Below are 22,959 nucleotides of genomic sequence, written 5' to 3'. Positions count from 1 at the left end.
ATTAGTTTAGCAGGGTTTAAAAACAAACAAACAAACAAAAAATCAACAACAAACCCCCCCCCCCCCCCCCCGGTTTGGACAAGTTCTTACAAGAAAAGTCCATAAACTGTTATTAAGGTGGACTTTGAGAAAATCCACAGCTAATTCTTGGAAAAAGCAGCAAGAAATCTATTTTAGCCTTTTGTGATCCTGCCAGGTATTTGTGACCTGGATTGGCCTTTGGTCTGTCCCAGTACAGCAATGCTTATGTTCTTATAATTTAGCATCTGACTACAGAGTCCTTGCACTAAGGGATTTTATTGGGAGCAGAGGGGATGGATCAGAGACTTAAAAGGACAGACGGTAAGTACTGTGTCATTAATGGGATTATAGTTGTAGGTTTCCACCTACAAACCATCACACTAGATTTTCATTGGTAAAAGTGGGATTGGAATTTGGGTATGCATCCAGTTCTTACATTCTCTTTCCCTCTTGACTGCAGCATCAGCAGATAGTTTGCCATCTTTGGCCAGTAATATCACAACTAGGGCAACATTATCTTTGCAACATACTGGATTGGACACTTACCGCTAATCTGAATGGTAAGAAAGGAATGAGGGGTCCTTGCTGCTTCACACCTGCAGGAAAAGTTTAGGAAGGTGAAGAAGCATAATTAAGTTGTGGAATTTGTGTTTTGAACAATATAGTGAAGGCAGTTAGTTCTGCTGGGTTTAAAAAGGGGTTAGTCAAGTTCCTGGAGGAAAAGTCCATAAACCATTATTAGTCACACAGGCTTGGAAGAGTCACTGCTTGTATCCGAGAGTGAGGAACAAGGAATTTATTTTTTTTCATTGGGATTTTGCCATGCATTTGTAACCAAGATCGACCATTGTGAAACAGGATGCTGGATTTAATGGACCGTTGGTCTGACCCAGAATGGCACATCTTATGTTCTAATGTATAGAATAAAAAGGTTCATGCCTTACCAATTCCTTAACTTTGCAAAACTAAACTGGTGCCTCTAAGTCTTGGGGATTTTTTTCCTTTTAAATTTTAGGGTCCTGAAAAAGTCTTTTAGGAAAGCAAAAAGAAAAGTGCACATATGCCATGTCTGCAATTTTCCAGCACATATAACAATTGTAAACAAACATCTTGTACAATTTTGAGATTGCAATAGCTCCAGGCATGTGATGATACCCAAGAAGCACCTGCTCACCCCTTGTCTATTACTTACTGCTAGAAGTATAGACTTTCATATCTATCCGTAGTTTCTCCATCTCATCTTGCAGCCTCTTTTTCACCTCCTCTGCCTCCTGCAGTTTGCTTAAAAGGAAAAGAGGAGGCGGTGAAGAGATTAATACACAGGGGCAAGCAACTCACTGTGATAAGCAGATGGTAGGCACGTACCACTCTGTGATATGACTTGCAGCCTTCAGCTGGTCCAGTTCCTCTTGTGTAGCCTGCTTTGCCCTGATCTCAGCTTCCAGTGCGGACTGCAGTTCCAGCCTGGCCGAGGCATCCATCTTCTGTAGGCGCCTGGCTTTCCACTGCACCTCCTGACCATCCAACATGGACACCACAGTGAACGGAGAGATATATTTGGTAGGAGGATAAAAGAATCCTTCAATTATTTATTATGATATGATACTGGGAAGACTAAGGGGTCCTTCTACTAAGGCGCACTACCGTTTTAGAGCGCGCTAAACGCTAATGCGTCCATAATAGTCTATGGACACGTTAGCGTTTAGCTTGCGCTAAAACAGCTAGCGCGCCTTAGTAGAAGGACCCCTAAATGATTCCCTATCATCAAAAACAATCTGATCCGGTCCTGGTTTTACATCCACTATAGAATACTAGTATTCATACATAAATTAATTAATAAAGAAAGAAACCAGGGACTATAAAGAGAGAGATATGAAACTTCCAAGTCCATAAATCAAGTTCCATAAATGTAAAATGTGCAAAACCAGAACTGGCCTCATTTGTCTGCAATAACCTGAAGTCAATTGTTAAGTCTGCTGCCCATAGGCAGCAGTACGCTTTTTGTTTGGTGGAGGGGGGCCCAAAAGCTCCGCCCTAGACCTCTCTCTGGCTCCCGCCTCCCCTACCTACCTGCTCCCCAGCTGCTCTCATTTTAAATCTTCGGGCAGCAGCAACAAGTGAGCCTGCCCCGGAATCTTCATTCTGCAGCAATTGGACGTTGCAGAATAAAGACTTCCAGGGCACGCCGAAAAGCTGCCCAAAGATGTAAAATGAGAACGGCCAGGGAGAAGGTTGGTGGGGGAAGTGGGAGAGCCATCTCTTCTGACCGACCGCCAATTTTATTTTGGGGGGGGGGCATGGCCCCTGTGGCGAACGCCCATGCTACTGCCAATCTCTCTGCCTTCCTCATTAGCCCCATCCTCCTTTACATGTGTGCAATGAATCTCCTCTTCCTTGGAACGTAACAATAGAAAAATGTAATGAGAAGTTAATGTTCAAAAAAACATAAGGTTAATTCTGTAGTTAACTGCATAAATCGTCTGGGCTGAAAATTTGAGTTCCTCGTCACACAATCTTTAGCCAGAAATCAGGATGCTCTGCCAAAAGTCGTATGTGTTTAGGAGAGCCAGAACCAAATCTTATCAATAGTGCAGATATTCAGCACTGTTTGGATAACTTTATTCAATTACACAGGGTAGCATAATAGCTGTCTTATTCTTCACTTACAATGATAAGTCATCCATTTAAGTTTAGGGCTGTGCATTCAAAATTGCTGAAAATACACAATAATAGCCAACCATCGGCACTTAGCATTTTGCTGGCTCCTGCCAGCATTAGGCTCTGAAATTCAATGTCTGGGCTTTGGCACTGAATTTCTGGGTTTGCAAAGCCAATTAAGTGCAATATTCAGCAGTTAACTGTCTATAGGGGACTGCATAAAGACAGGACTAACTTTTGTGCAGTCCTTTTTATGTGGTTACTATGATTGAATATTGGCAGATCACTTAACTGGGAAAACTGCTTGAGTACCTGAATAAATACATGTAAACCGTTCTGAGCTCCCCTGGGAGAATGGTATAAAAAATGGAATAAATAAAAAAATATATATTTATATATTTAAGATGATAACAGAAAGATTTTCAAGTGGTGTGTATGATTCAATTGATGTAATATTGCACACTTGATGTAAGATGAAAAAATAAATAAAGAATTGGGGGAAAAAAAGGAATAAATAAAAGTGCTGACTCTGCCCCCCCCCAAATAGTTGGTTTTGAGATAGTGCCACTGAAAATGTCCAGTTAGCATCTAACTGGTTCAGTGCAACTGAAAATGACAGGTTAGCTCTGAATAAGCAATTTAATTGACCAGGAGCTGTTTCTGATCAGTTAAATCACTTTGAATACCGACGCCATATTACTAAACCAGATGTTGTTAAGCAGCAACTACCCTACTGAATATTGGCCTCCTGGATAATGCAGCATTTTAGCCTCACTGACCACTAGGAGGCAAGTTTGCTCTTTTATAACAGGAGATAATAGGCAGCTCCAATACTGCTTGGAAGTAGAACAGGTGACGGGAGGAGAGGGGACTCTCAGCTGATCTGTGTCTGACACCCTCTTGCAGTGCCTCTCACCATGGGTTTGGCTCCTGGACTCTGGCCACAGCTGCTTTTCAAGGTCTCCAGTTCCTCTGTCAGCTTCTCAGAGAAGGTCTGCAAGTACAGTCGGGACTCCTTCTCATCACTCACCCTGAACAGGGGTCAAAAAAAATGTATAAATATTAAAAAGAGAGGGTTTGTATATTGAAAAGTATTAGTCCAGTTTGATTATACATTTCTTTATGCTGTTTTTTACATTTGTACTTTCTTAACAGTTTGTCAACTTGACTAATAAAAATATTTAAACATAACATAAAAGGGAGGCAGAGAATACAGAATAAAGGGAATAGGAACTTGCATACTGCCTTATTTGTGTCTTTTGGCATTCAAAGCTGACATTCAAAGTGGTGGGCACTGGAGGATTAAGTGATTTGCCCAGGGTCACAAGGAGCAGCGCTGGGATTTGATCTCACAACCTCTGGGTGCAGAGGCAGCAGCTCTACTACCTTCCCCTCAAATAGAAAATGCAGGACGACACCGACACGAATGGTCGGCTAAGGAGGGTGCTCCGCAAGCCCCGATGATAAATTAGCATTTTCCCAGCGTTTTCGTTATGTGTTCTGCCCCTGAAGTAGTGGCCTTGGATCTAGTAAGTGACGAGCAGCACATTCTCTTTGTTGATGGCGGGGCAGCCGAAGAGAACTTTGCAGGATTACTCTTTTCTCCCGAATGACGGGGGTGGGCACAAAATGGCGGCTGCGGAGGCAGGAAGTGCAGCAGGGCCTATAGAGGTAATCTCTGTCGCAGCTGGAGAGGCGGGGAGGCCCTCGGCAGTGGAGACTTTGGCAGAATTAAAGTTAATGCTCCAGGACATTCATACTGATATTAAATCTGTTCGTACAGAACTATCGACCCTGGCAACAGACCTGAGAGGTGAGATTGCGGAGTTGGGGCATAGGGTGGCTGAGACGGAGGAGGGCCTCAAACAACATCAGGAGCATTTGCTGGAATTGGATACTAAAACGAAGGATTTACTTGTTCACCAAACCTTTGTGCTTGACAAGTTGGAGGACTTGGAGAATCGTGGGCGGCGTTCTAACTTGCGGATTCGAGGTGTGCCTGAGATGGCGGAATATGCTAATAGTGAGAGAGTGGTGCAGCAGGTGGCCAGCATGCTATTGTCAACAGATACAGTGGTCATGGCTCCTGATGCTATTCATTTGGAACGGGCACATAGAACATTGATGGCCCCCAGGGGGAATAAACCCCGTGACATAATAGCTTGCTTTGTGGACTTTAAAACTAAAGAGGCGGTCATGCGAGCAGCTCGGGCACAGCCTAATTTGAAATTGGATTCTTTTGACATTGAGATATATCAAGATTTGGCTGCTGTGACCTTGAGACGGCGAGCGGAGTTGCGTCCAGTACTTCGCTATCTGAAGGAGCGATCTATTAAATATCGTTGGCAATACTCTTTTGCGTTATTGTTCTATCTGGAAGGACGATTACGTACAGTGCGATCATTGGAGGATGCAGCTCAGATTTTCCCTTCTGTTCAGTTTTCTGGAGAGATACCATCATCCAGTAGTCGGCTGGGACAGGCTCCTGTGTCGGGTGAACGTCCCCAGCGTTCCCGCTGGCAACGGGTTGCCCAGATAGGGGGTCGTCTCACTAGGAATTCACCGGATGCAGCGGCTAGTTCGGTTGCTGGACCCTGATATTATGTCCTGGAGCTATGATTGGGGTCTGGTTCATCTCTGGGGTTCTGCTCATTTTTGATAAGAGGGTTTGATGGGGAGAGTGTTTATGTTCTGTTTTGGGTCTGTTATGCTGCTGGGAGGGGGTTTTGTTGGGGGGCTGTACTGGGATTTTTCATGTGCGTTGGGTTGGTGGGGAGTGATTTCACTTGGGGATCCTCCTGTTGGGGTTTGATTTGTGATTGTGTTGTTGCTGGATTGATATGCTTTTGGAGGAGGGGTGCTTTGGGAGGGAGGTGGATATGGATGTTTGCGAATGTTGGGAATTTTGGGTTTTATATGAGAGGGGTTTGCGGTAGCTCTTTCTTCTTCCTTGGACCTTGGTCTTTCAGTTGGGGATAGGCCTGGGTATGGTGTTTGGAGGGTTTGTGGGATGGGAGGAGAAGGGGAAGGGTTTGGGGTGGGGAGGGATTAATGGAAGTCGTTTTGTTTTTAGGTGGCTGCTGTGGAGTGGGGAGTCCTCTGGGGCTAGTGGAGGTGGGGTTCTTCGGCATTATGAGCGGTTATGGATGCTAGTACGGTTTGATGTCTACTCCAGAGTTTAGACTCCTTACGTTGAATGTGCGAGGCCTAAATACAGCATATAAGCGGCAGCATTTATTTAGGGAGGCTTGGCGATTGAGACCTCAGGTTCTTTTTTTGCAAGAGACGCATCTTCGATCACGCCATGAACATTTATTGCATAATCCTCTTTTTTCAGGAGTCTATTTAGCCTCTAATAAGGCTGATAAGAAAAGTAAGGGGGTGGGGATCTTGATTGCGAGTATGGTACACACAGTGTGCAAGCGTGTCATTCGGGATGGGGAAGGTCGTTATTTAATTTTGGTAGCCCAATTTGATGGGGACTGGTATACACTGGTCAATGTCTACGCTCCCAATGAACATCAAGGTCGCTTTTTTAGTAGGCTAGAGGCTCGAATTCAGACTTGTGTTGAAGGGACGTTAGTGATTGATGGGAATTTCAATCTTACTTTGGATCCCTTGGTTGATAATTCTGCATCAGGTGTGCACTATGGAAAGATGGAGAGGAAGAGTTTACGAGCTCTTTTGCATCATTGGGATTTATGTGATCTTTGGCGGAAAGCTAATCCCACAGTGAGGGATTATACTTATTTTTCTTTGGTACATAATTCGGCCTCTAGGATAGATTTGTGGCTGGGTGAAGAGGGATTAGTGTCTCGTTTGAAGCACTGTTGTATTGAATCAAGCACGTTATTTGATCACTCGCCAGTGCTTTTAATTTTGGAGCGGAGTGGAGAAAGGCGCCCACGTCCGCCTTGGCGTTTTCCTGCTGGGCTTTTGCTACATCATGTGAATGTTGAATGGCTGGGCAAGGCTATGATGGAATATTTAGAGTTTAATGATCTTGATGAGATTTCGCCGGGGCTGTTGTGGGAAGCTTTTAAAACAGTAATTAGGGGTAAGGTGCGAGAGCGTAGATTGAAGGAGGGTGTGGAACGCCTGCTCCGAGGGGAGATTCAGGTTTTGGAGATGAAGGAGAAACGTGTGGAATTAACGCACCAGGAACGAGATAGGTTGCAGGCATTCCGAATTCAACTTAAGGCTTTGGAATTAGAGGAGATACGGAGTGCTTTGCAGGCGGTCCAGCAAACCTTTTTTTAATTTGGCAATAAATCAAGCCGCCTTTTGGCCCATAAACTTAAAAAACGGGTTTATCGTAATTTTATACCCGCAATAAAAACTGGTGAGGGTCATCGGGTTACAGGCTCTATGGAGATTGGACATGAGTTTCGGGATTATTATGCCTCTCTTTATGGCCAAGCTGATGATTTGTCGGTTGGAGAGATAGAGGGATTTCTTGATAGGGTACAGCTGCCCTCTCTGACTGGTGGAGAGGCCATTCAGTTTTCCTTACCTATCACCCTTGAGGAAGTCCGGGAGGCGATTGAGGCTTTGCCTGTGGGCTCTTCACCGAGATTGGATGGTTTTACGAATGCTTTCTATAAGAGGTTTCAGGGAATTGTTGCCCCAGTGCTGGTTCGGGTCTTTAATGCTTTTGAAGAGGAATCTATTTTACCGGCTTCTTGGCGCTTGGCAGCTGTGACATTGTTATTAAAACCGAATAAGGATAGTGAGGATTGTGGTTCTTATCGGCCTATTTCATTATTGAATTCCGACTATAAAATCTTTACAAAAATTTTGGCACAGCGGCTGCAGCGTGTGTTACAGACTCTGATAAAGGTAGAACAGGCAGGCTTTATTTGTAAACGCCAAGCTTTTGATAATATTAAAACTTCCCTCCACTTGATTTGGCATGCATCCCATCATAAGATTCCAGCGATATTGCTTTCTTTGGACGCTGAGAAAGCATTTGATCGGGTGGATTGGGGTTTTCTGTTTGGTGTTTTGCTTAAATTAGGGTTTGATGAAAAGTTTCTCTTTTGGCTTCGTTTGTTATATAGGGCTCCATTAGCTAGCTTTAAGATTAATGGGTTTTTAACGGACCCTGTAGAACTGGGTCGGGGAACAAGGCAGGGTTGCCCATTATCGCCCTTGCTGTTTGCTTTGGCTATGGAACCTTTTGCATGTTTGATACGGCAGCATGGCCATATTCAGGGGTTGGAAGTGGATAACCAGTCTTATAAGATTTTGCTGTTTGCGGATGATGTTCTTTTGTTTTTGCGGAATCCTAGGGATTCCTTATCGTATTTGATTCAGGCTTTGGAAGATTATGGGCGGGTTTCTGGTTTTCGGGTAAATATGGATAAGTCTGAAATTCTTAATATTAATCTCTCAGAATCTGTACAGGTTCAGCTGCTTCAGGATCAATTTGCTTTTCGTTGGGCGAAGAGATCTCTTAAATATTTGGGGGTGCAGTTGACAGCTAGCCCTGACTCGTTATTTGCGGTTAATTTCCCTCCATTGCAGCAACGACTCTTTCAAGATTTGGATAAATGGGAAGGTATGACCATTGGGTGGATGGGCCGCATAGCAGCTGTTAAGATGATGTTGCTTCCGAAGCTTTTATTTCTTTTTATGGCTTTACCTATTGTGATACCGATGGGGTATTTTCGCATATTGAATCGTAAAGTATTTGCTTATATTTGGAAACGTAAACCTCCGCGGGTACGGAGAGCCCTTTTATATCAGCGTAAACAGCAGGGAGGGATGGGAGTCCCCAATTTCCGCCTTTACTATCAGGCGGCTTTATTACAAGAAGTGGCTGCATGGATTGGCTATGAAGATCGTCTTTGGATGTATTTGGAACAGGCTTGTTTGCCTGATATCTCGCTGTGGAGGCTTCCGTGGGCCCCAATTTCCATCTTGAGGGCACATTTGAAGGTAGACAATCCTTTTTTGAGAGTGGTTTTAAATACTTGATATCAGTTAAGACGGAAGATGTTTCCGGAGCGTAGACATTTTTCCTTGTCTCCTATAAGTTTATTAGAGGGCTTTGTACCAGGGGGAGTAGACCCTATCCTGCATCAGTGGGTCCGAGCAGGGTTGCGTACAGTTGGTCAAATTTGGCAGGATGGAGCTTTGCTTCCTTTTGCTCAACTACAGGATGAGTATGGGCTTAGACACACTGATGTGTTACCGTACGTGCAATTGAGCACCTTTTTATATAAACAGGCATATTGGGACTTGCTCTTGGGGGATACTAAATTAGAAGTAGCATTGCAGAAAGGGATTGGGCAGGGTGGGATTTCTTGCTTATATCAGGCTTTACTATTGAGGGAAGATCTGGAGGATAGTTATCGTTCTATATGGGAGAGGGAAATTGGAAGAGTTTTGGATGACAAGGAGTGGGGTTTTTGTTATCAGAGTCTTTTTTCTTTGCCTCTCACTTCTACTCTTTTGGAAAATGGGTATAAACTTTATTATCGTTGGTATCTGACACCAGTAAAATTAGTTTCTTTTGGGGTTGCTCTTTCGGATCTATGTTGGAGGGGATGTGGTCAGGTGGGTTCTTTTAGGCATATTTGGTGGTCCTGCCCTAAGGTTCGGGACTATTGGAATATAGTGGGACAGATACTGGTCCAAATTGTGGGGAAGCATATTCCGCTCTTGCTGGAATGTTGTCTACTCAATATGCCTTTTCCGGGGTTCTCCCCCCAGGAACATCGTTTGGCTGTTTTTGTGATCACCTTAGCAAGGGTGGCTTTGGCGGGTTGTTGGCGCTCTGCTAGGGTTCCAGAGCGAGAACACTTGCTTAATCGTTTGGATACTATTCAGTTGATGTATTGACTGCTATGCGCCAGATGCGTATGGAGCCTTATCGAACTGTATGGTCTGGTTATGTCGCTTGGAGGTTTTCCTCACTCCACATGAGCCTAGAATTGGCTTAGGAGGGAGGGGGGTTGGGATGGGGGGGGGGGTTGGGGGGAAGTTTTGAGGTTTGGGTTGTTTCACCATAGGAAGAATATTGCATCTGTTCATGCCCCTTTTTTTTTTTTTTTTATGTGATGATCTTTGTATATAGCTAGAGGATATTTGTCTAGATGAGGGGTCATGACGTTTGGTTTTGTGTGCTTTGTGCTGTTATGATGGTGTTTCACTTTGTACTTTCTGTTTTCAAAAACAATAAAAACTTATTTAAAAAAAAGAAAAAAAGAAAATGCAAATCCATAGTTTTAAATCCAATTTCTGCAGACATCTGTTAGCCCTCTGAGTAGTAGCTCTCTTCATCTCTTTCGAGGTACCTGGAGGGAGGAGGAAGTTGCACCATAGGATGATTCAGAAGCCACTCCTACCTGAAGGGACCCCGGATGCTCTCCCCACCCTCCAGCTCACCATTGCAGGATGTCTGTGATCTGGACCTCCCAGTTAGCTAAAGCCTCACTCTTCTCCTCCAAGGATCGAAGCTCCTCTGCCAGCTGCTTGTTGGTGGCACTTAGCTTCTCTCTGTCTTCCGCCATCTGCCATTGGAGACACAGGTAGAAGCCGTTTAGAACAGCATAATCCTCTTCCTCCATCTCCACCCCCATCCTCCACAATGAACGCTCTTCCCTCCCTTCCTCACCTGCTTCAGTTCATAAGCCCGTTTCCTGTTCTCCTCCTGTAGAAGGTTCTTCTCCCTCTCACTCTTCTCCATTGCCTCCAAGATCACATCCTCTTGATTCCGGTTACTGACTCCGCAAAAAGCCAGGGGAAGATGTGGAGGAGGATCACAAAAGACAGACAGATATGGGATGAGATTGCTACACATTCTCTTTCCACAGCAAGCTTGTCTCCTCCACAATCAAAGGTTGCAATGATCTAGAAATGAAGCTTCTTTCCAATTTCCCCAATGCACCAAATTCTCCTCAGAACACTAAAAGGCAAGGTTTCAGAACTAGCAAAAGAATATAATCTCAACTTCTACCTCCTCATTCATCCTTCCTTCCCCCCCCCACCATCTGCAACAACAGTTATAGGCACACTAGCTCCATTAACAGATATTCTGTTTGAAATCCTTGCAAAGAAACTGGGACAAAGGGATAAAAACAACATGGCACTTTAAACTTTACTACCGTGTTTCCCTTAAAATAAGACAGTATCTTATATTAATTTTGGGTCCAAAAAACACACTAGGGCTGATTTTCAGGTATGTCTTATTTTTTTCATGTACAACAATCATCTCTCCCTTTCTCTCCTCTACCCCAATTCTTCCTCTTTTCTTTCTCTCCCACCCCCCACATGTGAAGCATCATTCCTTCTCTCTTACCCATCCCCTTGTACAGCAGAACCCCACCGACCCTCCCACCGTGAGACTGACATACCTCCACTCTGAGAGGCCTCCTACAGCAGCAGGGGTGGGGGGTTGCTGAATCGATGAGTTCAATTTTTTCAGCAAATCAGGCAGCACTAGTGCCAGGGATGGAATCAGGGAGCATTGGGGACATTCAGGGGGGGGGGGGGCAATTCAGGGGTCGACCTTAACCAGGGCTTATTTTTGGGATAGGGCTTATATTAGGAGCATCTTTAAAAATCATGCTAGGGCTTATTTTTGGGCTAGGTCTTATTTTTGGGGAAACAGGGTATAACCAGACCTTAGCTCTCCTCACCTAGCATGCCTCATCTTGTTCAGCCTCTCTTGAGCAGCCTCAACCTCGTCCTGCAGGGCATTCCGCTGGCTCTCTACCTCCTGCAGCTCCCTACGTAGGCTCTTAACCTCACTGGACAGTTCTGCCTCTCGCCTCACTAGTTCCTCTTCCACCAACAGACACCTCTTCTCCAGCTCTGCCCGCACCCGGGAGAGCTCGCCAATATGTTGGGAATTGATAATTCCTGAGGAGGCCACCGCTTGCTTCAGCTGTGGGACAAAGACATATTAAGGGTCACCAGCCCCAACTCATGCAAAAAGTAGTAGTGCTCAAACTTGACTGACATCCAGAGGAACATATACAGTATAATGGTGCAAGAATGAAGGGAGGTTCAATAAGAGGTAGAGGAATGAGTGTGATGGTATCTGGTGTGTGAACATTGCATTGAAAATGAGCATTACAAACCTTTATGTATTTTAAAAAGGCAAAAGAGAGGGAGGGTGTAGTATTCAGACTATTATATGAAGGGGAACATAGCATGAATGTTAGTGTGGGTGTGTGAAGGAGTATGTGTTTTAGGACATACATAGTGCTGCACTCGCCTTCAGTTCCTCCAGTTCTTCCTCCACCTTCCGGAATCGGGTCTCACTCCTATCCCTTTGCTTCTGCTGCTTTGACAACTCCAACATCAGCTCTTCATTCTGTGCCTCCACCTGAACACCCCCTCCACCGGGAGAGCCTGATTGAAAAAGTGTCCAGCATTCGCAACTGCCACAATGCGCATATCACAGACAAGCCCCGAGCCGCTGGGAAATGGGGACATCAGAGCTTATACTCTGAGTCAGTTTTGCATTATACCAATTACACAAAGGGGAATTTAAAAATATTCTCTGAACATACAAGTAGATACTAATTCAGCCAAGAAAGCTTCTCCTTGAGCTCAGTTTGGGTGCCAGAAGCTTATAGGATCATAATCCCCAATATCCCTGCATGGTTTACTACAGTGAGAATCAAACCCTGAAGTCCACCATATAAAATCCATACCATACCTCCTTTCGGCTGCCCTCTGCTCTTGAGAGCTCCCTGCGCAGGACTTCCATCTCCCGTGCTGTGGTCTCTGCCTCTTCCTCTTGTTCTCGTAGCCGTCGTGACAGTTTCAGCACCTGAGCCTTAGCCTCAGCACACCGTTTCTCCGCCATCAGCACCTCCTCAGACTTCAGTTTCTCCTGAGCCTGTGCATGCTTAAGCTCCTTGGCTTTGGTCTTCAGACTCTTCCGGGCATCCACTAGCTCCTGTCAATGGAAGAACAAGGAAGACACTTTTCCCCTGTGTTCATGACCTCCCATGTTTCAGCAGAACCATCCTGCCAACTAATACAAGATGAAGAACATCCACTCTATGTTCCACAGGACAAGTAGCCAGGCAGTCTGTTCTTGGATCTAGCTTTGCCCTCTAGTGTATGTTACCCCCATTCAGTAAACAAGATATCCTCTTGCAAATATTACAGCAGCAAAAAGAGGAAATCAAAGTACACAGCAAAGCAGTGGAAAAAAAAAAGCACATGGCACCATACATAAGGTTATTAAGGATATAGGGGGAGCATTACTTGTTGCTACATCTTGATGTTCAGGGCCAGGAGTTGGTGTTCGTGAACATATATGCCTCCAATGTATTCAATATGGATTTTTTCCAGCAGTTGATAAGTTTAGGTGCTCCATTCCAACATCTCCCTATAATGCTACTGGGTGATTTTAATATTGTTTTAGACCCTGAAATGAACCGTATGGGAGGGACAGTAAGATTGTGAGCCTTCGGGACAGTAAGGGAATTTCAAAGTACCTATCTTATCTTATTGCATCCTTAATGTATATTTTCTGTAAACCGCTTCGAACCTAACGGATTAGCGGTATATAAGAAATAAAATTACATTACATTACATCCTCTGCCAACCATAGGCCAGCGCGAGGCTTTAATCTGTGTTGTTGAGTTATGGACCAGGTTGATGTCTGGAGGATCTTTCATCCTCTAGACAAAGACTTTACGCATGTGGCCCGTGCACATCTGGCCATGTCCAGAATTGATTATATTTTGGTTGCTTCCTCCTTTTTTCCTTGTGTGGCCAGGGCCAAAATAGGAACGCCCACACTTTCAGATCATGCAGTGGTATGGGTGGAGGTTAACGGGCATACAAATTGGGAACCAACCTGGTCAGTGGAGATTTCCCCGCTATCTGTACTGGGATCAGCACCATAGGGCTTAAACCAGGGGTCTCCAAAGTCCCTCCTTGAGGGCCGAATCCAGTCAGGTTTTCAGGATTTCCCCAATGAATATGCATTGAAAGCAGTGCTCTTCAAAAGTTATGCAAGTGTGAAAGAGGATATATATCAAATCAATATTCAAAGGTGATAAAACATTAAACCACCCTTTGATTACCCTCAATTTCTTATTTATAAGTACTCTTCAGACCCTCAGAAATGCCACCAGGTGTTCAAATGTCTTTCATAACAGCTGGCTTTATGCATCCAATCTTCACCGGGCCACTTTTTTACTGACACTAAATGCAATGAGTTACGCCTTCAACTTAACAAATTGATTAGTATAACTACTATACTTAGCTTAGGTGGTAAACGATAAGGGATAAGTACGCCGACATGTTTCACCCTTTGGGGGTTTCCTCAGGGCCACAATCCCTTAACTGAAGTTGGAAGCAGTTACAGGTACTTGGTGGTCGTGTCGAGTGTTGAAAACTTCAGTTAAGGGATTGTGGCCCTGAGGAAACCCCCAAAGGGTGAAACTTCTTTACTGGCTAGGAAATGTATCGCTTCTCCTGTGGAGGCAGGCTGAAATTCCTGCCTTCACTCTTTGGAGGACTTCTAGTTATTACTGTACTTGCAACCTGCCAGACAGACCCAGTTGCTTCTTAAATTCTAACATCATAGCCTAATCTAAATTGCTATCAATACTAGTGAGACTACTGTCTGGATAGCCAGTCTCTTAGCTTCCACACACAGTCTGCCAAACAGACCTGGTTGAATGATCAACTGCATGTTCACTCCCCTAATTAAGCCTATCTCAGGGTAGTTTTCATAATTCCTGCCATATGTGACAAGAAGTTTGCAATCCAGTTTTCAAGGGGATACTTCTCAAAGATGGCTGGGGCCAAGTGGGAACAAAAACACATCTGGGAATCACAAATGTACTTGCAGGCTAGAGGGGAGAAGAAAGATGATGCAGGGACAGAGTTAATAAAGCACTTGTCATGCAGTCTTGCTCCACACTAGTGCTGCCTGGTTCGCGATTTGAATCGATTCACCTATTCACTTCAGGTGAATCGATCCAAATCGATTTGTTTTGGTAAAAAAATTAAAAAAAAAAAATCGAACTTACCGATTCGTCGGCCCCCTTGTTAGAGACTCATTCGGGCTTTTCCTCTGCCACCAGAGTCCTTCTATCTAATATAACTTCAGATTTTGTGAAACCAGAAGTTACATCAGAAGCAAGGACTCCAATGGCAGAGGGAAAGCCCGAATGGACCTCTGCGTGCAGATCGGCGGCAGCAAGGCTCTCTCCTTCCCGGACAGAAGTATTTCTCTTCTCCTCCCTGGCCAGGCAAAAGTGGCGGTAGTGAATGTGATTCACTACCCTGCCGCTACTATGGGCATCTTCTCTCCATTCGGCTGCCCAAGCGGAAACAGGAAGTTTTCACTGAGGGCGGGCCACAGTGGAGAGAAGACGCAAGGAGTGGCAGCAGGAGTAGACCGCTAAATCACTACTGCCATCAGCAACATGTTGTAATGTCAAAATAAAGGTAGATGGAGGAGAGGGGAGATGGACTTGGGGGAGTTCGTGGACTGGAGAAGGAGAGATGGGGAGAAGATGGATAGGAGAGATGAACTTGGTGGGGGGGGGAAGATGTATGGTGGAGGGGGGAGATGGACTTGGGGGAGATCATGAAGATGGGAGATGGATTTGGGGGAGAGATGGACTTGGGGAAGTTGGTGGACTGGAGAAGAAGAGATGGGGAGAAAATGGATGGGAGATATGAACTTGGTGGAGGGGAGGGATATAAGAAATAATGGATCTAAAAACAGGAGAGGGAGAGAGATGGTGGGCAATGGGATTTAGAGAGGGAAGGAACAGAAAGGGAGAGAAGTTGGACACAAGGGATGGTGTAGAGGGGGGATAGAGATACTGTATAGGAGGATAGTTAGAAAGAGAAAGGGAGAGATGGTGGGGGAAGGAGGGAGCGATGCTGGATGAAAAGTTAGTTTCAGAGAAAAGGAGAGATGATGGATCTGGGGATGGTGGGGTCCATCGCTGCAGCTACGGGAATAGAGACGAAAAAAAGGAAAGATACCAGACCTCCGGGGGAGGGAAGGGAAATGGAAGGGGAGGACAGAGATGGCAGATGGATGGTTACCATGGCAAAAGAAGAAAACGACAAATGGGCAAGAGACCCTGGCAAGTGAGTTATCAGAAGACGTTTGTCGCAGAGCCTGGGACCAACATGATTTGAATAATGACCAGACAAGAAAAGGTAGAAAAAATAATTTTATTTTCTGTTTTGTGATTACAATGTGTCAGATTTGAAATTTGTATCCTGCGAGAGAGCTGGTATTAGACCGTGAACGTGAGCAAGGATTTAACAGAAAGAGGAAAAATCTTTTTTGTTTGTTTATTTTTTTTTTACACCACAGCGCCAGTGTGGGTAGGAGAGGGCAAATGGGGTGAAGAGGCTATAAAATAAACCCACCAAGATGTTTGGAAAATAACACCCAATTGGGCAGGAAAATCGAATCGAAATATTTTTTCCTGAATCAGGCAGCACTACTCCACACCACTTGCTCTTACCTTGCAGGTGTCCTCTTTCTCCTGCTGCAGCAATTTCAGCTGTCTCTCCAGCGATGTGATTGGGGAATTCTTCAATTCCTGTGGTCTTTTCCTCAAATCCTGCTCCCCTTCCAAATGATTCGCTGACCCGCATCATCCATAAAAGCACCACAGAAAGAAAAAGGAAAATTAAATCAAATAAAGCCAGACTGAAGAGGTTAGAAGAGCTGCATTGGCTTGAGAAAGCCATCATGGAGTAATTTTAAAAAACAGTAAGCATGGGTAAAAATAGCATATTTACATTTTTCACTCTGCTCATTTTCAAAACAAAAGTACATGTGTAAGTCTCAGAAAACCAATTAACTCATTTATACCTGCTCTTTAGGATGCATAATTATTCTGGGATAAAATATATATGCATACTTTCTAAATTTACCTGCTGTTTGAAGAGATTCCCACAAATAGGGAGATGTTTCCACTTATGCAAATTTTCAAAAGATACCCTTCTACTACTAAGCTACAGCCTCAGTCAGCACCCTGGGGTTGTGGTTTCAAACCCATGCTGCTCCTTGTGACCCTGGGCAAATAACTTAATCCCCACATTGCCCCAGGTAAATTAGATAGATTGTGAGCCCACCAGGACAGACAGGGAAAAATGCTCGAGTACCAGAATAAATTAATGTAAACCATTCAGAGCTCCCTTGGGAGAACGGTATAGAAAATTGAATATACAAATAAATACAATGTGAAAGAGTAAGGGGTTATCTTCCACTAATGCTATCATTCCTCCTCCATATAGCAGGGGCTGCTAGCCCAAGGCAGAGTGGACTACATGTCCCAGACCGCACTGGGCTTTAGAGCTCAGTGCTGAGCCACCTTAACAAAGCAACCCTGCTGAGTCAGGTGGTGGGACTCAGCAGAGAGGTGTTTCTCTGTCACAAAGGAGAATCATTCGAAGAGGTTCCCATGAGAGAGAAAAAATCTCTGAGGAAGGAAGGAGTCCAGGGGAGAGAGAAACTTCCCCTTTCCTAGCTGTAGGCTGAGGGAGCCTTGGAAAGATTTGGGATGTATGCAAGAACCTCAAGGGGTAACTGGTCTCTACTGAAAAAGGTAATCCATGCCCATAAGTAGAATTAATTGTGGAAGTAACTTAAGGCTATGAAACTAAGCAATTGTTTGTGCCTTTCCTGAGTCTGAGAGGAAACAGACTTGGGTCTCTAGAAAAATAAAAGCTTTCTTGTTGCACCTTTTCACATTGGTTGTTTGTGCTGTTTTGAGTACATGTGGGCAGTTCTCTGGGTGAGTCTGGACTCTGACACATTCTGGAGGCATCACTGGGAGTTGTACAGTCTCTGACAGAGACTGGCCCAGGTAAAATTAGTACAGAAAGTTGCATTTTGGTTGTTTCTGAACTAGCCCCGTGGAAGAGAAGGACCTGCTAACAGTTAAGGTAGCGCTACGTAAGCAGGAGTTATTTTTCTCGTATTTTGTTTTGAAGCAAGAGGGGAAAAATAAAAACTAAAGTGTTTTTGTGTATACAGCTCCGTTGTGCTGACAACTCCCATCCTATTCTTATGGTCCACCTTACTCCTACGGGCCAACCCGCAATACCACCAACCTTATTTCTATTCCTCTCCTCCCCCATTCCTCCCTGCCCTTCTCTTGTGCCTTATGGAATGCCTGCTCCATTTTCAACAAGCTTGTCTACATACTTGACCTTCATCTCTCACTCTCTCCACTTGCTTGCACTAACAGAGACCTAGATCTGCCCTGATGACTGTATCTCAGATACTGCCCTGTGTCATGGAGGCTACCTTTTCTCCCACATGCCTCAACTGGTTGGTCAAGGAGAAGGTGAGTGGGAGAAAAGGTACTCTCACCCTCTTGCAGATTTCAACCCCTTTTTTCATCACCATTTCAACGCTCTTCCTCCTTTGAAGTCCATTCCATCTGTCTTTTTGCTCCCCTACCTCTCCGAGTAGCAGTCATCTACTGACCTCCCAATACGGCCCACTCTTCCTTCCTCACTGACTTTGACTCCTGGCTCTCCTCCTTCCTTGAACCCTCATCCCCTTCTCTCATCCTCGGTGACTTCAATATCCATGTCGATGACCCCTCCCGACTCCTTTGCCTCTAAGTTCCTTGCCCTAACATCCTCATAACAAGGACACTGCCTAGACCTAATTCTATCATCCAACTGCTCAAACACCAAATTCTGCAATACCACCCTTCCCCTCTCTGACCATCACCTATTAACATTCACTATTCCTCACCCTACCTCCCAGATCTGGCCAATCACCACCAACACATTCAGGAATTTTCAGGCTATTAACCCCTGAGCCCTCTCCACTGCTGTCTCATCCCTCTCTTCAACCATTATATCACACAAGATCGTCAACAAAGCTATCTTCTCTTATAATACCATTCTCTCCTCTGCTCTAGATATCCTTGCTCCTCCAATCTCACATCCTGTTAGGTGTGCCAAACCCCAACCCTGGCTCACCCCCTCACCCCAATCCACTACCTGTGCTCATGTGCCCATTATGCTGAACATCTCTGGCTTAAATTCCGTGTGCATGCCGACTTCATACACTTCAAATTCATGTTGACATCATTCCAGTCTGCCCGCTCACTGGCCAAACAAGAATACCATATCCACTTAACCACTTCTCTTGGCTCCAATCCACACTAAACTCCCTATCAAAGCACACTCGCCGCCTATCACCACTTCAATTTCTCCTCTGACAATGGCGGAGTTCTTCTACAATAAGATTCAGAAGATTTACCTCCCCTCCCTCCACCTGCCCCTTCTAATAACATCCCCTCAGCACCTGCTACAATCTCCTCTTTCTCTGAGATCACTGAGGAAACCACACATCTTCTCTCATCCTCCAAACCCACTACCTGCTCTTCCAATCCAATTCCCACTCAACCTACTTGGTGCTCTCTTGTCCTCCGTCATCCCTCCTATCTGTCACTGTTAAATCCTCAACCTATCACTCTCCACTGCAACTGTCCCTAATGCCTTCAAACATGCTGTTGTCACACCCCTCCTCAAGAAACCCTCACTGGACCCCATATGTCCTTCCAACCATTGCCCCATCTCCCTCTTCCCTTTCTTATCCAAGTTATGTGAACATGCTGTTCACTGCAATTGCCTGGACTTCCTCTCATCCCATGCTATTCTGGATCCGCATCAGGCTTTCACCCGCTACATTCCACGGAAACCGCCCTTACTAAAGTTTCCAATGGCTTGTTCTTGACCAGATCCAAAGGCCTCTACTCTATCCTCATTCTTCTCAATCTGTCTGCCACCTTTGATACTATTGATCACCGCCTACTCCTTGATACGCTGTCCTTGTTGGGATTCCAAAGTTCTGCCCATCTCTCCCATCGCACCTTCAGTGTATGCAATGATGGCTCCTCCTCCACAGCCTTCCCACTATTGATTGGTATACCTCAAGGATCTGTCCCGGGACCACTCCTTTTCTCAATCTACACTTGTTCACTTGGAGCACCGATCTCCTCCCATGGCTTTCAGTATCATCTCTATGTTGATGACTCCCAGATCTACCGCTCTGCATCAAATATCTCTGCTGCAACCAGACCAGAGTCTCAGCCTGCCTGCCTGACATTGCCATCAGGATGTCTCACCGCCATGTAAAATTGAAATGGCTAAACTAGAGTTGTTCATCTTCCCGTCTAAACCCACCTATCCGCTCCGTCTCTGTGGACAACACTCATCCTTCCTGTTTTGTCTGCTTGTAATCTCAGGTCATCTTTGACTCCTCTCTCTCCTTCACCACTCAGATACAACATATCACTAAAACCTGCCACTTCTTCCTCTATAATATTACCAAAATCAGACCCTTCCTCTTTGAGCATACTACCAAAACACTTATCCATGCCCTCATCATCTCATACTTAGACTACTGCAACTTGCTACTCTCGGGCCTTCCACTTAGCCATCTCACTCCCCTCCAATCTATCCATAATTCAGCTGCACGACTCATTCTGGGAGATCCGCTTTGCTTACATTACTCATCTCCTAAAGTCATTTCACTGGCTTCCCATCCATTTCCGAATACAATTCAAACTCCTCTTACTGACTTACAAATGCACTCACTCACCTGTCCCTCACTATCTATCTTCACTTATCTTCCCCTATGATTCCCCCCTCCCCCCCGTGAGCTCTACTCATCTGTTAAGTCCCTCCTATCTGTGCCCTTCTCTTCAACTGCCAACTCCAGACTCCATCCCTTCTGTACCATATTCTTGGAACAAGCTGCCCAAATTCCTACGGCAGGCTCCATCTCTGGCAGTGTTCAAGGCTCATTTAAAAGCCCACCTCTTTGAGAATACTTTCAACTCCTAACTCCTATCACCTTGGATTCTGCATCCCCAGCCCTATATGTCATGTCTGTCTGTCCAAGTTAGATTGTAAGCTCTTCCGAGCAGGGACTGTGTATAAATGTCAAAATGTATAGTGCTGCATACGCCTGTCAGAGCTATATAGGTGATAAGTAGTTGTTGTTGTAGTAGTAGTAGTAGTAGTAGTAGTCTAAGCCAGTGTTCTTCAACCACCGGTCCATGGACCAGTGCCGGTCCACAGAATAATTCTTTTATTTCTGACAGTCCATAGATGTAAAAAGGTTGAAAAACACTGGTCTAAGCCACTGTAAATACTGCTCAGTGAAATCAAATGAAGGTGCAACAACATTCTTAAGTATGCACTGGCTGCCAATTGAGTATCGTATTCATTATAAATTGTTGCTACTTGTTTTTGAAACACTGGCTGGCAGGAAATCTCTAGTTTTATTTGACTCCCTTTGTATTTAATCGACCAACACGAAACACATGTTCCTTGAATGGTAATGCCCTGGTGGTCTCACCTGTTCGTGAAATTCACCGCAAAGAATATAGGAAATCTATATTCTATGTGTGGACCACAGTTATGGAACCAATTACCTGAGCAACTGCGAGGGTTTGATGTTGACTGTTTCAAAATTTTGTTGAAAACATTTTTGTTTAGAGAAGTATATCAATGCTGATTTTCTAGATTGTTGGGGGGGGGGTTATCAAGTGTTTTGAAGTTTATTAAGTAATTGCTGTTTTAGTGTATTTGTCCATTTGTTGGAATCTGCCTAGAAATGTTGATAGAGCAGAATATAAATTTTTAAAATAAGTATGTTTTAGGACAACAGGGGTCTCTATTGGGTCAGAAATAACTCTCCGCATTTGCGGATAACACATTAGTGCATATTACCCAACCTGAAACATCTTTACCAGCACTGTTGGAAACCTTTGTTGAATTCAGGGATTTTTCTGGGTTTAAATTGAATTTGACTGAATCAGAATATTTGGTAATGCTCCCAGGCTGGAGCCCGAGGGGCTCATTTCATATAGAGCCCAGCATTGCTTTAAATATTTGGGTATTTATTTGGGCTCGGACTCTTCAACTTTATATGAGTTTAATGTCTCCCATTTATTGACTATTACTAAATCTTATTTTCGACAGTGAACATAGTTTATATGCTATGGCAGTTTTTCCCAAATGGTTATATTTTTTATATACTCTTCCTTTATATTTGAAAACTAAAGATATCAAAGTTTTAAATGGCCTTTTGGCCCTTTTTTGTTGCTGGGGGAGGGGGGGGAAGACGACTAAACTACATCTACATACTCTTTTGGACAACTGGAAACAAGGGGGCATGTGGCTTCCAATTATCAAGTTGTACAATATGGCATGCCTTTTTCATAACTGGGGGGGGGGGGGGGGACTGGCTTAATTCCACTACACATTTCTATCCTCTGGAGATGGAAGCTTCTTGGTGTAATCCACATGCTCTTTCTTATGTGTTACATACTCCCTCTGCATCACTCTCTCCTCATGTTGATTCCGCCATACTTTTCAGAGCAGCTCAGAGTCTATGGAAAGATTTAGCGATTTGGGACAGTTTGACCCTTGCAAGAGCAGCCTCCTTCCCATACAGGGCAATGGGGAGCTTTTGCCAGGCAGGGAGAACCTTAGCTTCCATTCTTAGGGCTCATTGGGCCTCATGCAGCTACAGTATGTTCTTGCAGCAGGGGGCCAGCAGAGATCCCTGGCCTCCCTGAGAGGTCCTGATGTTTCTTGGTCTGATAACTTTGCCTATAGGATTTGGCTGTTTATGTAATTTGGAGATGGGGTGGGCATCTTGTCGAGAGTTCTCATATTCTGGATTTATTACCAGGGGGATTCTGAGTTTGGCCCCTGAGATAGGGTTTTTTGGGTTCTTGGTTCCATGGGTAGGAATAATTACCAGTATTCTGTAGTGTTAACCCTTTTGTTTGATTGTATGAAGGGGATGGTTGGAAAGGGGGAAGTGGTTTCTGGGGTTCATTAGAAACTGTAATAATACAACAGAAATTTCATATTTGCTGTTTAATTGTACTGTTCAAGGCATTTTGCTAATTCAATTAAAAAGCTTGAATATAAATAAGTATGTTTTTAAGCTGTTTCCTAAGCCATAACAATCCTGTGTTAGTTCTTAAGTCTAATGGAAAAGAGTTCCACAGTAGGGCACCTTTGACATATATCATAGCATCACGACCAATCTAATATGTTTGAAAGAAAGCATGTCAACCAATAAACTATCTATCTGAGGATCTTTAGATTTTGTAATGATCTATAAAGATAACGAGAAAAAGCTAAAGTTATAGAGGCATCACTATGGATTACCCTAGAGATGAGGCACAAAATCTTAAATTTGATTCATGCCTCAATTGGCAATCGATGAAGATTTTTTAAAACTGGAGTGACAGGCTCACATTGTGACATTCCGAT

General features: G+C 44.3%; 1 protein-coding gene across 1 annotated transcript in view; it reads right to left on the bottom strand.

Moving 5' to 3' along the window:
• The window catches only part of CDC42BPG (CDC42 binding protein kinase gamma), a 163,069-nt gene that overhangs the window by 68,054 nt on the left and 72,056 nt on the right, over positions 1-22,959 (bottom strand). The window contains exons 12-21 of the mRNA XM_033956323.1: positions 16,155-16,276; positions 12,353-12,595; positions 11,906-12,016; positions 11,325-11,572; positions 10,301-10,406; positions 10,072-10,196; positions 3,596-3,710; positions 1,387-1,535; positions 1,214-1,302; positions 568-617 (exon numbers count right to left, since the gene is read on the bottom strand). Of these exons, the coding sequence (XP_033812214.1) occupies positions 568-617; positions 1,214-1,302; positions 1,387-1,535; positions 3,596-3,710; positions 10,072-10,196; positions 10,301-10,406; positions 11,325-11,572; positions 11,906-12,016; positions 12,353-12,595; positions 16,155-16,276 (1,358 nt within the window). The remainder of the gene's footprint in view (positions 1-567; positions 618-1,213; positions 1,303-1,386; positions 1,536-3,595; positions 3,711-10,071; positions 10,197-10,300; positions 10,407-11,324; positions 11,573-11,905; positions 12,017-12,352; positions 12,596-16,154; positions 16,277-22,959) is intronic.

This window comes from Geotrypetes seraphini, chromosome 8, assembly GCF_902459505.1.
Source record: "Geotrypetes seraphini chromosome 8, aGeoSer1.1, whole genome shotgun sequence".
In the NCBI taxonomy this organism is placed as follows: domain Eukaryota; kingdom Metazoa; phylum Chordata; class Amphibia; order Gymnophiona; family Dermophiidae; genus Geotrypetes; species Geotrypetes seraphini.
The sequence above is the reverse complement of the archived record's forward strand: the minus strand, read 5'-3'. Positions and strand labels throughout refer to the sequence as shown.